Source organism: Chelonia mydas, chromosome 1, assembly GCF_015237465.2.
Source record: "Chelonia mydas isolate rCheMyd1 chromosome 1, rCheMyd1.pri.v2, whole genome shotgun sequence".
Classification (NCBI taxonomy): domain Eukaryota; kingdom Metazoa; phylum Chordata; order Testudines; family Cheloniidae; genus Chelonia; species Chelonia mydas.
Genome location: NC_057849.1, coordinates 171,273,762 through 171,291,468, shown reverse-complemented (window position 1 = coordinate 171,291,468; position 17,707 = coordinate 171,273,762). Strand labels below are relative to the sequence as shown.

Here is a 17,707-nt window from a genome sequence, read left to right as displayed (position 1 = left end):
CAAAATGCACATTGATCCAAACCCTCTCTTCCTTGCTCAGGCAAAATGTCCAACAAGTGCAGGATTGGTTTTCCCAAGGTTATATCTAATTTATAAGGACAAGTCCAAGTATCCCATAAACCTGTCATTACTGAGTAAAGTCAGGTTGACTAGTCCACTTGGAGCTAGCTCAAATTAATTCATACAGAGTAGATAAATGTATAAGAAAAGATCAACAATCCTACCTGTATAATTCACTTTGAATTGAAGATGCATCATAGCAATGTCGCTATCTTTTGTGCGCTTGTTATAATGAGGATTTATGACAATTTGATCGATCTTTTGAATTACTGTCTGAGGATATGTGAGATTCAAAGTGGTATGCAAGCCGAGCACTCCTTTCCACTGAGATGGTATTAAATTCCTCCTAGAGATTGCAATGAATATTCACAATTATTTATGATCAAATGAAGGACTTGAACAATTTGCCATGTATAATTTGTATTAATCTTTAATCCCCTCAAGAATATATATTATATATATACACACACTTGGTATATTTTTTCAGATTAAGTGGAGTAGCATAGTATCATTTGAAATTGCCTACGGTTTTCTGACAGCACTAGTGGCCTAAAGTTTAGTATCACAGAATCATCAGTTCATTTTTGGTATTAAGCCAATAATACATTTATACCGAGTTGCTTGGACAATAGTACAATTATTGAAGAATCATTAATTATTCTGACCCTTTAAACAGCTGAAATTAAAAATTCCCATGCAATTAATAATCATCCCTCAGATAGAAAATTATGAGCATGAAATACCTTGGGGATGGTAGACTGAGGGTATGTCTACCCTGCAACTGGGAGGTGTGATTGCATCACATATAGACATACCAAAACTAGCTTTAATTTAGCTAGCTCAAAGCTAGCTCAAGTTACAATAGCAGTGAAACCACTGTAGCATGGACAGTGGCTTCTTGAGTATGTATCCAGGGTTCAGGGTGGACAAGACTAGTCCCACGCTGTCACACCTTCACGGCTATTGTTACTCAGGCTAGCTAGATCAAAGATTGTACCTGATTGCAGAGTAGACATACCATTAGAAATCTGATTTTTATTTTTTTTTAACCTACAGCTGAAAAAAAAATCTAGAAAATCAGAAGTTAAGACTATCTGAACATAATAGAAACACAGCATTTAAATGAAAAAAAATATGACAAGTTTGTTCTTCTACAATCTGTACTTATTGTTAAGCTGTAAAGGATGTACTTTAGTTAGAGACCTGCTTTATAGCTGAAGTTGTTTTGAATCATCAAATGTCCACTGAATGAACTGATTTACAAACAATATAAATACTTATGAGCCTGGTTGAAACTGAGCACCCAGATTTCCTTCAGTTCTCTATTGTGATTGAAATGCAACAAATATTGGTGTCTGTAAAAAAACAGTGATGAATACAGACTCTCTCTGAATATGGTGAAAATAAAATTCATGTACATCTACACGATTAACAAAAACAAGATGCAAGCAAACACCTCAATTAATGCTCAAGATGTAGAGATAGTAAATGATTTCAGTTATCTGGGATCATACATATCCAACTAAGGAGGCTGTTCTAAAGAAATTGGAAGAAATGTAGGAATGGTTTGCTCTGCAATGACCCCCTAACAAAAATTTGAAAAAAAAACCATAGAATCTTAAAACGTACAAAGTTTCAACTGGTGAAAAACTTAATTTTCTCAATAGCCACCTATGGATGTGAATTGTGGGAAATTAAGGCTTCTGACAAGAAGAAAACTGAAGCCTTTGAAATGTGGTGCTGGCAAAGACTTTTGCATATCTCCTGGATGGAAAAGATGAGGAATGTTTATGTTCGGAACGTTGCTGGAGAGAAGCAGACTCTGTTGTCAGAAATCAACCGGCACAAACTTATGTACTTTGGTCACATCAGGCACAGAGATGGAAATAACTTTGAGACAGTTATCACAAAAGGAATGGTGGCAAGTCATTGTAAAAGGGTATGATAACTGAGGAGATGAATAGATGGTGTGTAGCAGATTATTGGGAAATCATCTGCTAAGTGTTCATAGGTAGCAATAGATAGAGAAGGCTTCAGTAAATTCTGCCATGTCACCAATATTCAGACATAAATAAATGGATTTTACTTACTTACAATAGTGATAGCTCTTCCATGATTTTTTAAACACTATGTTTTCCTATTCTTGGTCCTCTCTACAGCACTTTAATTGTAGACATAATGGTGACATATTGTAGGAAATATTTTAAAATATACCTCATCTCCTCACATTCTGGGTAGTGCACCATAGAGACTACTTGAGTTGATTAACACATCTATTCAGACAAATTGAGATTCATTCCAATTGTACAGAGTAGTGTAAATCTTGATCAGTCTCTCACAGTGTACGGCAGAGAGTCATAATTACACAGGCAATACTAAATTTACCTTTATGAGATACGATGTCATTCTTTACTCTCACACCATTGGGAAAGCTCTGAGTGAGTAATGAAGACACCCAACTAATTACGGATAAACTGCAAATGCTTGATGAGGTATCATATATTTAATGTACACTACCTTCCATTTTCAAAAAAGTGTCTCTTGATTTCAGTGACTCCTTACTGGAGTCATTGAAATGTGGGGCTACTAAAAACTCCAGGAGCTGTGAGCTGGACTCCATCTCTTATTAGGTGAATGAATAATTCAGTACATAATAATTAAATGATGAGCTGGGTTGTTAACTATACCTATCACTAATTTCAGGTTTTTCCCTAGTCTGGTGCAGACTTCAGTGGTCATGTCATTTTTATAAAACTGGGTCCCTGCTGTATATGAGTTTTCACCACAATAGTATACATTGGGGGATGGGAGAGAGAGAAAGAGAGATTACGTGTTTGACAAATCCTACAGAACTGTCTCAAGTCCCCTACATTAATTTTTCCTCATACTTTCTATTGACCCTGGCTATTCTCCATTTGAACAGTTTTGTTATTGGGTATGATTTTCAAGTACCTAATCTGAATCATTTATCTGATAGGCCTTCAGACCACTGAATAATTCTTTTTCAACTTTGAAAATAAACAATTAATTTGGCAAAACAACATTATTCTAGCATGAAAAAGTCATTTTACTGAGGCAAAAATAACAGAATATTATTAAAACCATAAATGTAAGCCCCGATTCCGTAGTCAGATCCATCAGAACATTACAATATAGGATTGGAAGTACCTCCTGGTCAATGAGTTCAGTTCCCTGCTATCAAAGGCAACCACATCTATTCTCTTTCATAGGATACATAAGGGGAGATCCCTGTGAATATGTGGTTCCTATTGACTTCAGTGGGACTCTATGGGTTTGTTTACATTGCAATAAAAAACCTGCGGTACCAAGTCACAGAGCCCATGTCAGCAGGGCCCAGGTTGAGGGTCTAAAAATTGCAGTGCAGACTTTCAGGCTTGGGCTGGAGCCTAGGCTCTGAGACCTTCTCCCCTTGCAGGGTCTCAGAGTCTGTACTACAGCCCAAGGCTGAATGCCTACATTGAAATTTTATAGCTCCGCAGCCTGAGCCCTGTGAGTCCAAGTGAGCAGACCAATGCCGCAGGTCTTTTATCACAGTGTAGACATACCCTATGTGGCTAGCAGTGTTGCCCCATGCGTATCTGATTGACAGGTCAGGGCCATTCCATAACCCAGCTTTATGAACGAGCATCTTTCCTTCATTATACATGAACATTTGGGAGTGCCAACATGGTATATGTATTAACTTAAGGAGAAAGTAAACATTACCCATATACACAGTGCGCTGCTGAGACTAGCCATTCATCACTGATGAGGGAAGCTCCACATATAGGTTTTTCATTAAAAAACAGTGAGACTACCCAAGGCCAAGCTCCTTCTTTGGCATCACTTCCACCTACAATCCTTGCACTGATCTCCTGAGTTATGAGTCGTTTTCCGCAAGCTGAAATTTGAAAGGGGAGGGGAGGTCTGAAATTAATTTATGCCGTATTTCAAGATGTGCCCAAGATACAAAGTTCCAGTCTGGAACAGGATCTGATCTTCCCTAAAGTTCAGGGGGGTGGGAGGGTGGGAGGAGGGGATGGTGGATATCTTCTTTTTGTTTGCACCCATTGTATGCAAACAACTGAAGATAGTAAATGTTCCTGCTTCATGGTTTATATGAAAATACAGTTTATATTTCACTGCCAAAATCTTTCAAACAATATACATGAAGTTTATGGACCTAATAATTTTATTTTTGAAGTGGAAGTTTCTTATGAAATATTTACTTACGTTTATTGTTGCATTGTAGATAAATCACCAGATTACTGAGACACTGTTTGCTAGAATGAAAGCACAGTTGTTAAAAACACAGGTATCTGCAAGCCAGGTGACATTACATGAGTATGTTTAAGTGCAGTTTAGAATCACTGCAAAACTTCTTCTGTTTTGTTTCCTTATTCTAAAGGAAAACCATGGTGTTAATATGCAATAATTTGCCTGTACTGCCCAATGCTTAAATGGATATTGCACGTATAATTTCTCCTTTGCTGTACATTTGATTAAAAACAGCGTATTATAGAAATAAAAGTAGCTTAGTCTTTAGGGGGGAAATGTCATCTGCAAAAATTCTGAATCCAATACAAACTGAATTCACTATGGATTTTTTGCTGCCTTCTTAGGTGTTTTCAGGAACTTGCCACTAGAGATCAGTGTAACCAAAGAATTAAAAAATATATATATATTAGTCTGATATCAGTTTAGCTTTCATGGAGATAACACTGCACTGTAGAATATATATAGACACATATAAAGGATTAGGAATTATTTAGAAGAGACATAAAGCCAGAAGCCTGAAGAGCACAAGGCCACAGATCAAAACTACTCAAGCATTTCTGACACCCAGAGGTTTTAAGATTATCTTCATAGCTTGTAATGAATCTGAACACTGGGGACAGTGCCTGTGCCACCAATTAAATTTGATATATACAAAAATATACCGGGAAAGAATATCACTGGAGGACTAGTTTAATGCACAGTTTGTTTTTTAAATGTATACAGAGTAATATAGCATGATTGTATAAATGTAGCTATCAACATTTCCCTATTATACAATAACATACACTCTCATATTGTAATCCAGAATCACTGTATAGCTTTCACATTGCAATTATCTCCTATTTTCAGTCTTACATATAACTCCAAGGATGTGGTTTACACCATTGAAGCCAAATTCTTCAGTCTTTACTCAAACTCCCATTGAAAACTCATAAGCCCTTGTAAACCAGCTGTAGATTGGGCCATCTGGCCGGGAGGATGAATAACATGGCACAGAAAAGGGTAGGGCAGGGAACACACCTGCTCCCAGCAGGATTGCACAGTAACTGGGAACTTTTGCATAGGAGCTCCATCTCCACCAAACTGCCTTACATGGATTTCATGGAGCTGCAGAGGGTGCAGGAACTAATGCAGCCCACTCCTTATGCAGGTCCAGCGGGAGGTGGGATAGAACGTTAGCTCATCTGGACAGGGCCCATGCCTTCTATGATGGTGATACAACATCTAGCATCTCCCACTCTTTAATCTATAGCAGGGAGCTATGGGTAGGAGTGGCAACTCACTGAGGTATTTCTTACACTGCTGACACCTTCTGTTTGCCATGATCAGAGGGACTTCAAGCTAGTGGGCCTTTACTTCATGTTGGAGCTGTCAGTCTGGAGACTGGCTTTGGACTGTTCATACCATTTGTCATTCCTATTGATGCCAGCTGGGTAGCTGAGGAGGATCCATTCCCCTTAGAGCTGGATGAAAACTTTCAGTTGAATGGTTTATTAGCCAAAACATGCAGTTTGGACCAGCCTGAAAGTATTCCTGATTTTGAAACAAATTTGCCAAATGCTTTTGGCCAAAACAATGATTTGGGATTTGGCGCGATTCGCAAAATGGACAGAGAGAAGGCGGTGCCACCACCCTAATAACTTTTAGCCAGTGTTTAAGGCATTCAGCTGAATCCAATTGCCCCACCGTACCTGATATGGAGAAGGGATTTGAACTTGGGTCTCCCACATTGCAGAAAAGTTCTCTAACCAATAGAACAGCTTCAATAGGAGAGACTGAAACAGCCCCACGGCGGCATATGCTAGAGTCCAGTGGCTAGGGTTGCACTCCTGCAATGTTGGAGAGCTGGGTTCAAATCTCTTTTTTACATCCGACAGAGGGGGAGAATGAACCTGGGTCTCCCACATCCTGTGTAAGCACCCTAATCACTGGGATAAAGGTTATAAGATAGGCAGCACCAGCTCTTTCCCTTCCCCTCATTCCCACATTTGGTGAATCTAGCCGTTCATTTCCTTTGCTATTATTTTTAAAAGCATCTGGAAAGGAAACAATACATTTTATTTTGGGTCAAATGAAATGTTCTGTTTGACACAAAATGAAATATCTCTTGACATTTTCAATTTGCCAAAATTTTTCAGAATTTTTATTTTGGTTTGATTCAAACCAAAATTGTTTTTCAATGTTTCAGAGCTGCCAATGAGCCAGAAAAATCAATTATTTGCCCAGTTCTAATCCCCCTCCTCTCCCATTGAAATGTCAGGGAGGCCTGGTGCATGCTGACTGCTTCCCCTGCGTGACCTCCAAAAGGACCACTTGTCACACTGTATATAGAAGCTGGGCTGGCAGCAACTCCTGCGGTGGTGGTGGATGACTTTGATGGCTGCTTGCACCATTCCTCCTGCCCTCCCAGTGCTCCAGCTGGGCAGTGGGGGAAGCCCCATAACCCTGACCCAGCTTCCCACCAGGAGTTTGTGGGGGGGGGCAAGCCCCCACGCCCCTACCCCATTTCCCTGGTAGGAGCAGTGGGGGAGGGAGAACTGCAGGAAGAAGGGGCTGGAGAGGGGCCCCCACTTGCTCTGGCCCAGGGCCCCCCAAATCCCTAACCCATCTCTGGCTGTGGAGCCTGCCGTGCCACAGAGCTGCTTCATGTTAAGCCCCACCAATGCTTCTAGGACCAGGATCTGGCCCAATGCAAATGTTATCCTTCTGTCAGTAAATAAATTCCCTTTGTGTCCCAGATGTGAACAGTGGTTTCATCTCTGGGTCATATTTTACTATCCTTAATCAGTCAAAACTCCTACGACCTTCAAAGGGAGTATTGACTGAGTAAGGACTAAATGCAGTGTGGGATCTGGCCTTCATGTATTGATTATCAGTTGACTTTTATTATTATTAGTTTATTTTACTAAAAGAAAAACACTGTCTAATCGTCCTCTGTAACATTACAACTTCTGTGAAACTACATGAGGGTATAATGGTATCACCACAATGCAGTGACCCTTATCAGGAGTTCAGATGATAAACAGAAAAGAAATCTCTTTCTGCAGTAGGAATGCAGTTAAGATGAATGGTCTTCTTCCTTTTCCTCTTGTTCTCCTCATTCTTTAGTGTCTAACTGATAGTAATAGAAGACACCTTTAAATCATAGGCTGCTCTTTAAGATCTCTCATGGCAACGCTTGTTTAGACATACATTTTATTAAAAAAAGAAAAATAGCTTTTAATGATCCTCCATTACTCTAAGATGTTTTTTTCCCCCACCACCAGTGAGACTGATAAATATTTGGTATTAACAGAATAGAATTAGAACAGAAAATGTATCAATCAGCTCCCAGCAGGGAAAAAGAAAACTCTGCAGCAAATTAAATATTCTCTATAGCTTTACTACTGTGCAATATGGCTCATAAGTGAAGCCTACAAGACTATTGATGCATCCCATCTTCAATCCAGTCTAAGCAACTGAGCAATTATATGGTGATTTTCTGTGTCAGTGCATCCATCAAGGTTCCAGGAAAATGTAACTGTTAATGTGATAGGACTACTAAGCTTTCTTAGCTCCTTTAAGGCATTGTTTTAACTGAGGTGTGAACTGTCTTGCTAGTCAATGGCAAGCACCTCTCCTTTTATAGGTGTGCCTAAAGCACTGGCACCTCTTGTGAACATAATTCTTTAAAACCATTAAATTCAGGGTCTAGAGTCAAGTAAAGTTCCCAGTTATTCCAAACCCATAGGAATCCTTCAAAGTCACATCAGATACGATATAGGGTAAAAGAGATTAGGGGCTAGGATATGATTCTGAACAGCTCCTCGCTTAATGAGCTGATTTCCGTAAGAAAGATATGGAGACAAAGCCAGAAGAACTATACACTCCTCATTTTATTTTTGTTACTACCACTTGCCTTAAAACATAGCCAACCAGGAAGAGAAGGACATGCTTTTTTTTTTTTTCTAGCTGGCTATTACATTTGTATTGCTCTCTGTTCTTGTTATGGACTGGTCACAAATCACCAGTTTTCAGTATTTTCCTAACATTTTATATTAATACGAGAAGCAGTGTGGGCTACAAGATAGGACACTGGACTGGGTTAAGAGATCTGGGTTCTTCTATTCTTGCCATCAGTCTGAGTGATGATATTGGCCAAGTCACCTCACTTCTCTGGACCCCTTATTCTCCATCTGTAAAATGGGGTTAATGATACTTAATGTAAAAACTTTGAGATCTACGGATACAAATGCTATGCAAGAATAGTACTATTTATTATTGTAATCACAGTAGCACCTAGATGCCCTAACCAAGATTGTAACATACAAACAGATAGAGACAGTCCCTGCCCCAAAAGCTTACAATACACAACACATGGCAGGGGAAACAGAGACATGAAATGACTTGCGCCAGGTCACACACAAAGTCAGTGGCAGAGATGGAATAGAATCTAGGTCTCCTGGCTCCCAGGGCAGTGCCTTATATACTAGACCACACTGGATTTCAACTAAAGTAAAGTAGAACAAGACATTTATTATTATATTTATTTTTATTTACCACTATAATCAATTTGATCCTTAATGTGAGAAAGATGCATTGATGCCTACCTTGGTGTAAGTATTAGGCTCTGGTTAGCTGCTTTGGTGATTTTTACAAATGGCCCATTTCCAGTGGATAACATCGCTGATGATGTAGTCATATTTCTAGGAAGAGGGGAAAAAATGAGACATTTTTAAGATACTCATTGTGTTTCTCTGACTGAATAACATTTTAAAAATGATTATGCCTGGTAGTACTGGTTCCTAGAATAGTGGGTATTTATTCAAAGATTTTTTGAGGTTTGAAATCTAAAGGAAAAAGAACAGAAACAATGCCACCACTCAAAGGTACTGCACTGCCATTTTTAAAAGATAGTTAAATTTTATTATGCAATGTTCAACAATAGTCAATTGAAACTTGTGTAGCACAGTTCTGTACTTTGGGGGGAAACCAGTAATGTGTACACTGGACTTTACAGAACAAATAGAGGTGCATTCTCCATAGAGAAGAGTTTAAAGTCAAAGGCCTTGATGGAGCTATTTGTGAAATAAGATATTACTTAATGTGAAAATGGCAGAGCCTAGCTCTAAATTAAGAACAGAAAAGACAACTACCCAGAGGGACAGGAATGGACAAGAACAAGTATAATATGATTGTCAAGTTACTTGGGAGGCTAGTGTGTATGTCTTGGTGGTTAGAACTTTTTTTCTAAAAAAACCTCAGTGTTTTTAAACCTGACTTCAGAATGGCATACAAAAACCTAGCCAGCTTGAGAATTTCAGCTGAGCAGAAAATAAATGCATTTATCCTCCGTTGACTCACACTTTGTTTAATTATCACATCTGTGCAATGTCAGAATAATATACGGCCATTCTAAGATGGGAGCATCTTACGTGCACTTTGCACTGGGATAAGTGGCTGCCCAAGATGCAAGGCAGTGGTGAAGCAATTCTACAGTACTTATGTATGCAGTTGGGAGAGAACTATAACTAACTCCCCGCAAACTAATTGGTAAATTCTGATCTGAACTTCTGCATCCTGAGCCAGTTTCTTTAATGAGCTGAACCAGAACCCAGTGGGTGTGATTCTCCACTGTCACATCAGTTCCATGCCAGTTGCACGTTATTGAATTTAACGGAGCCAGGCTAGTGTAAAAGTGGTATTGGGCTGTGAACACTAAACCCCCTACGTTTGGCAGAAGGTTAACTCTGGATTCAATTCAAGAGGCAATCTTAGTAACATGGGTATGTTCATAGTTACAAGTCCATTCAAACCAACTTGCCTAAAAAGCAATCTGGAAAGGGAATACACCCTTATTACACACCCAATGTTCAGTACAATACAGTACAGTAGCATTGTTTCAGATTGTTTTACTGTAATGACATATTCATGTACCTGAAAAATTCCATCCTAGCAGTTACTTGGCCTCACAGGCATTTGCAGGAACATAATAATGAATTATACCAAAATACACTGAATCAAAATTCTGCCCTGATTTACACTCTGTGCAACCTCCCTGACATCTTCAGCTTTCTCGAGGACTGGGGAATTTCTCTAATGGCTAGTAATAGGGGAGGAATAAGCTGGTTCCAGTGGCACAGATCTTCTGGCGGAAACTTCAACATCCTCTCTTTAAGGGTTTGATTAAACTGCTCTACTAACCCATCAGTCTGCGGGTGATACACGGACATTTGGAGCGTTTTTATTCGTAACAGGTCACAGACCTGTTGGAACAGTTGTGAGGTGAAATTGGTACCTTGGTCTGTCAGGACTTCCTGGGGAGAGACACCCAGGGAAAGATTCTGTAACCACAGTTTTTGCTGTGACTTTCTGGAGGGGGATTGCCTCCTCACACCAGGTGGTGTAGTTGAGGATGGTCAGGATATATTGGAACCCCATGACTTTCTTCAGGAGGGGTCCTACCAGGTCCATTGCGACTCTCTCATAGGGGGTGTCGATTACCAGCAGGGGAACAAGGGAAGCTTTCAGTACCCCTCATGGGGCTGTGAGTTGACACTCTGGACAGAAGTCACAAAAAACCCTTTACCTCCTGGTGTACCCTGGGCCAGAAGAACCATATCAGGATCTGGGCTAAGGTCTTCTCATGCCCCAGATGTCCCGCCGTGGGAATGGTGTGGGAAAGCTGCCAGATGGCCTGACGGTGGCATCGGGACTACCAGCTGGGTCTGGATGTCCTGGGTCTGGGAGTCATGATCGACCCGCTAGAGGCAGTTGCCAGTCAACTAGAAGCGGTGATACTGCATTTCCTGGGGGGTGGGTTCCATAATCTTCCCATCAACATGAGCCAACTGCTCATAGGCCCATCTGAGGTTTGGATCCTCCTAGTCATGGTTAAAGTCTGAGCCTAAACCAGGGGGTTCATCATGAGTGGGAGGCCTGCGATCACCCCCTTCATCAGGAAGGTCCTGGTCAGTCTTGAGGTATTGCTGGTTGCTTGGGTTGAGGTTCCTGGGTGCCCAGTCTGTCCCTTCCAGGACCTCTCCCACAAAGATGCCCTGGGGCTGTTGGGACTCGAGGCTTATGGTGTGCAGGACCCCCAAGAAGCTGCTCCAGTCTCGACCTAAGATGATGGGCTAGGCCAGCCTTGGTGACAGATCCACTATCATAATCCTCATATCCCCCCTCACAGTCAAGGTGACCCAGGCCTGAGGATAGCGAACTGTGTAACCCTGCCAACAGCAGCAGCATACTACGTGTCTGGGGGCTTCACAAGGCCCTGACGTACCGGAGTCTGTCCACAGAGTTCACGAGGGTGGAGATCCAAATTCCGTCCACGTCTAACAGGATCATCACTTGGCCTTGGGGGCTGCTTACATGCCCAAGATTCCCTGGTCCAGACTCAGCTGAAACTGAGGAAGGCCTCCAGGTCACCTTTGGGACCCATTTTTGTCAGGCTCACAAGCACCATGCGGTTAGTCGCGGTCACTGCTCCCCCAGGATTGGAGCTGCTGGGTGTCAGTACCAACACAGCCAGCTGCTGCAAGCACTGCCATTCTTGGTGCTGGTGTTGGACCCCCCAGCTCTTGAATCAGTTGCTGTTGCAGGCATTGCTGCTGCTGCTCAAGCTGCACCACATGCTGCTGCTGTTGGCACTTGGTGAGCCACTCTGTGAGCTTCTTGACCTCCATCCTTCCTGGTTGGAAGGTTCCCCATTCTATCATCCGGCACATGGGGGGGATTTGATATGCTGCTTTTCTGGGCTTGTCCCCTTGTTTCAGGGGTGGGATGATGCCTGAATTCTCCAACAATTGTAGTGGTCCCTCACTCTGCCTCATTACAGGCAGACAGTAATCAATAGTCTATGGGGGAAGCTCTTGCCTTCTGGGAAGGGCCAAGCACAAACAGTCTTTAGCCCACAGCCTCCTGCCTGGGATAGACCACAAGTAACAGTTTATAAGGGTCTCTGGCCCTCTGGCCAGGGTAGAGCACAGATAGTCTTTGGTGCAGGCCTCTGGGTCTAGAATTAGTTTGCAGCCACCCAGGTGTGAGAAGGCAGTGTCTCATGATCCTTTAATTGAAAACACATTTTAAATCTGATTGGTTGAAAGAGATCCTGTAATAGGGCAAAAACCTGCAATCCTTTCTAACTCAAATTCCCACTGACCTCTGACTATCTACTCAGTGCTTTTCTTCTCCTACATTTCTTGCTCTTTTCTCAGCAAAGTGAGAACTAACTATTTCTACCTCTTGCTCCTCTATTTGACTAATGCAATGCTGTCCGGATTACTGTTCTAGATTTCTCTCAATTTTTCTCTAGTCTTTGACACCTCCTCAAGATAATAGTCCCCTCACGTCCTGAAAGCAAGTTTAACGTGCTTCTCTGAGTTAACCCTCAAGAGTTTCTCTTGATTTATCAAATTACAGCAAGTTAGTTGACTAAAGGTTTCTTAGATTATCTTGTTGGAAGACATAAAACTGCAAATTCCAAGAATGTATGCGTGACACATGAGATGTGTACTGGATTGTAATCTGTTGAATAAAACACCACCTCATTAAAAATCAATGAATAGCTTCTGTATTCTTCTTCCTTTTCAGTAAAGATAAAAGGAAATCAAGTGCCTTTATTGGAAAGCTATTATTGTAATAACATGTTTCATTCAGTAGAGCCAGGATTTCAGTTATATAGCAACATTATTTCCATTATGCAAGAGAACATATACATGGTGATGCAGGTCATGTGTGCCCTGAAAGGTTTCAGGGAACTGTTCTGATGAGATTCTTCTATTGTTCTGTCACGTACTGATCAGCAGTTGGAAACAGAGAAAAATATGATTTAAAATGAAGGAAAAAGCCATAAGCATTTAGAAATATGTCTGCTCTTACCTTTGCTAATCCAAACTCCTTTCTTGTATGATTTAATTTCTCAACATAATGGGCTGAATCTTAAAGTCTGGATTTGGGATTTAATATTGGAACCTCAATTGATGAAAGCAGTTTATTGGAAGTTTCCCAAACTGTGATTAAATGCTTACAGTCAAAGAAAGGAAGTCCAGGGTGCTTACTGGGACTTGGGAGATCCTGGTACAATTTCCTGCTTTTGCACAGACTTCCTGTGTAACCCTGGGCAAGCTGCCTTAGTTCCCCACCTTTAAAATGGGGAAAATAGCACATCCCTATCTTACAGGGCTCCCCAAACTCCCTTCACTTATTAACAGTGGAGATACTGGCTCAGAAGATATTATCAGGTCCTTAGGGACCTGAATTCTTTCAGTACTGACAGTATCAAGGATTGGGACAAGTGGGAAACCGTGGACGATGGCTTTAGTACAATGCAGCTGGCACCAAGCACTTGGCATGGGATTCCCTTGGTACCATAGATAGCTGAGCAGTCTTTCTGGTTATTGGTAGTGAGTGTTGTACAGGGATGGACTTGGTTTTTTCAAGCCTGTCTCTGCTCCTCTGGGTATGGGTATCTGAACTCTGTACTGAATCTGTCTTAGATGACTGATTCCTCTTTGCCTTTGCTGTACTGGCCTCACTCAGATCTTGCACAGAACACCTCTCAGGACCTGATGTCTCCATAGTCTTCTTGTGAGGTGGTGACTGATAATTTCTTGGAGACTTCCTCCTCACATACTTTTGCTTAGAGGCAGATGTAGATGAGGACTTCGGCACCATAAATATACTCTGTGTCATGGTACTGCCTACCTCTCTGCTGGTCTCTGGTGACTGAGATATTGATGCGGATGGGGCACTAGCTGTACTGGGAGGTCTATGTACAGGGGGGACTCTCTCCCAGATCTGAAGCTGGATGTAAATCTTGCTCCATCATAAGGAGTTTAAACTTAATTTCTCTGTTTTTGGGGGATCTCCCTTTGAAGGAAGTATAGATCCTCCCCTTGCTGGGGATATGAGACAGCAGAGGTACTGGGAGAGTCTGTCACTTATTGGAATAACCTCACGACAGGAGAGGCACCTCTTGAATCCTGGGCAAATCCCAGACATTCTCGAGAAAACCTAATGAAAATTTAACCCCTAGAAAGGGAAATCTCCTAACTATGTAACTATCTCTATGAATAAAAAGGTTTTTTTTTAAGAAAGAAAAGAAAAAACAAAAAGGAACAATTGTTCTAGCAACTATAACACTATAAGGTAAGGAATTACAAGGAATCTGAGAAAAAGCTAAATATTAGAGAACAGGCACGCAGTTGACTCCATGTTGGGCCAAAGGTGGTTGAGAAGGAACTGCATGGGCATGAGGATGTGTGGGGTGCATGAGTGGACCAAATTGGCATTACTACCAAAAATCTCTGATCAAAGGGACAGGGTGCAAGCGCACTGAAGTGGAGCATCCGCAGAGGCACTATTCGAAGAAGAACTAACAAATAAGAATCTTAACATGATGGGGTTTGTTTTAAGATAAGTTTGCTGTGAAACTGTATGCCTAATATGCATATACAATTATTATATTTGCATGCATCAATCAGGTAATTGTACATGCAAATTGCCATCATGATTTGTACATCCAGATACCTGATGTGTACACAAATGCAGTGATTGTTCAGGCAAAAACAACAGATTTCCTCAGCTAATGGTGAAAAATAAGACCCTGAATATTTTCTTTAAGGGCTCCTGATTAGGTTGATTTCCGTAGTTTGCTTATTTATCACAAAGGAACATTAGGCTGTACTCTTGTCAGATCTTACAAGCTAAGATTTCACTTAGTAGTTAGACGAGTGACATCCATTGAAAACCAGCCTGCTACAAGAAATAGTGCTGGTTATTCAGTGATGTGCCAATGATGTCACTAGAATTGCTTCCAGTGAGGCTAAAATACGGCCCATAAAACTGCACTGTAAATCTTGAAAGTTTAAAAGAGCAATGCTCTCAGCGTTCCCTCCCGACTCTGAACTCTAGGGTACAGATGTGGGGACCTGCATGAAAGACCCACTAAGCTTATCTCTACCAGCTTAGATTAAAAACTTCCCCAAGGCCCAAATCCTTCCTTGTCCTTGGATGGTATTGCTGCCACCACCAAGTGAGTTAGACAAAGATTTAGGAAAAGGACCACTTGGAGTTTCTGTTTCCCCAAAATATCCCCCAAGCCTCTTCACCCCCTTTCCTGGGGAGGCTTGAGAGTAAACAAGGTGAGCACAGACCAGACCCTTGGGTTTTTAGGACACTAAAAACCCCAATCAGATTCTGAAAAACAGAAATTTATTACAAAGAAAAAAGTAAAAGAAGCACCTCTGTAAAATCAGGATGGAAGGTAATTTTACAGGGCAATAAGATTTAAAAACATAGAGGATTCCCCTCTAGGCAAAACTTTAAAGTTACAAAAAACAGGAATAAACCTTCCTCTTAGCATAGGGAAAATTCACAAGCTAAAACAAAAGATACTCTAACACATTTCCTTGCTATTACTTACTACTTCTGTAATTTTAGATGTATCATTCAGTAGGAGCTAGATTACTTGCTTGGTCTCTCTCTTTGTCTTGGAGAGAACAAAAAAGAGCCCAAACACCCCGCCCCCACCAAGATTTGAAAGTATCTTCTTTCCCCATTGGTCCTTCTGGTCAGGTGCCAACAAGGTTAATGGAACTGATTAACCCTTTAAAGGTAAAGGAGGGATTTTATGCTACCCTTAGCTGTGTGTTTATGACAAATGCGTTCAGGATCTTACCACACAGAGAATCTCAGGTACCACTGATTTAAGCCATATTTAATTTTAGAGTCACTGGGCTATATAGGCCAAATTTTGTTTGTGTCTCCATTTTATGGCAGCAGCTCTGAACAGATCCTCTTCTTGGATGAAATGAAGAAAAGGAGAACATAGGCCATGAATTATGATAGACTGTGGAATAGTTTCACTAGGGAAGTGGGGGGAATACCCTTTTGTCATAATACGAAACTGGACAAAGTAACAGAAAATATACTAAAGGGAGCAATCTGGCACTGGCAGGAGGATGGAAAAAATGACCTAATAGGTCTTATACATCTCCAATTTCTTTGATTTTATTATTCAATCTGCCCAGGCCACTTTACTGAAGTATTTTCCCAGCAGCAGGACCCACACACAGCTTTGACAGGGAGGTCAGAGTTTACCCGAGTTCAGTTTACTATGTTACAGTAGGTCTCTTTAAAGGGTAAGAATAGAGTTCAGGAGCCCATCTTCTAACTTCTCAAACAGCAAGGTGACAGAGGAAGTTAATTAAGTCATACATAGAGGGATAAGAAAGCTCAACTTCTTTTCCCTTGTAAGTTTGATGCCAGACAAAAACTGTCCTCAGGTCACTATCAAGGGAGTTGGATGTAAGAACACTCAGTCCTCTGACTTACTCCTCTTTGCCACTGTGGGAAGGCCAGACTTTTCTATTTTCATCGGTGGTTGGTCTTTTTCCTTCAGGCAATAAGTTGATGTGGGCAGAAACCAAATTTCCCTGTGGACCTTGATTGCTGAAGCTTACTCTTTTAAAAGATGTTCCTGCTTTAGAAGAGAAGCTGCTGCTGGCTCCTCTCTTCGCTCCCTGCTGCACTATTGAGTTTACATTTTTATATATCCCTTTCTTTACAATATCTCTTTCAACATTTAAAAATAAGTATTTTATTTCTCTACTGACTGCCTTCTTCCATTTAGAATATTATTCCCCCTCTTTGTCCCTTATTCCCCAGTTTTTCTAATGTAGCTGAAATTAGCACTGCTTTTCTTGTTCACCTCTGCCGAGTGACAGCCAGAGCCAGATCATATAAACTATATTGTTGCTGTTTCTGTGGGTCATCCCCCGCCAAAACAGTGGCTTTTGCAAAACCTCTCTAGCCATAGGGTGCTTTTTTTTTTGCTTTTTTTTTTTTAAAGTACAATATTAGATACTTCTAGAGCTGGTCAGGTCACAGTACAAATTTTCGTGAAAAATTCTTCACGTTTTCATTACAATTTCCAATTTTGACTTTTTTTTAACAGCTCTATAGTTGATCAAAGTAGGATGAATGTTCACATTTTTTTCACAAATCATAAAATTTCAAGATGTCTTTATATTTAGAATTTAGAAGCTATTTCCCAGCAAACAAGAGGCCAGATTTTCTGCTGGCACAATGAAGTCAATGGATTTAAATTGGCAAAGAATTTGGCCTTAAACCTCAATCAAATATGATCTGTTTTCAAATGTTCTGAAGAGCTGCCATTACATATCCAAATGACCATAAAGAAGTGCAGTAAGATGGGCCATTATTGCACAGAACACTGGTATATTACAAATGGACACTGGAGTTTTTGGGGTTCTGTGATAGCTCTTGGGAAGTAAGGAGGATGAAGAGCCAATATTTTGATAAGGGGGACTAATATTTTGCCCATCCCTTAGTCACAGAAGATAAGAGAGGAACCTGCAGA

The 17,707-nt window shown here is 40.9% G+C and overlaps 1 protein-coding gene across 1 annotated transcript in view; it reads right to left on the bottom strand.

The window, feature by feature from the left end:
- Positions 1-17,707, bottom strand: part of TMPRSS15 (transmembrane serine protease 15) — a 91,658-nt gene that overhangs the window by 6,364 nt on the left and 67,587 nt on the right. The window contains exons 22-25 of the mRNA XM_037890756.2: positions 8,928-9,023; positions 4,294-4,343; positions 3,787-3,961; positions 225-406 (exon numbers count right to left, since the gene is read on the bottom strand). Coding sequence (XP_037746684.1) covers positions 225-406; positions 3,787-3,961; positions 4,294-4,343; positions 8,928-9,023 — 503 coding nt within the window. The remainder of the gene's footprint in view (positions 1-224; positions 407-3,786; positions 3,962-4,293; positions 4,344-8,927; positions 9,024-17,707) is intronic.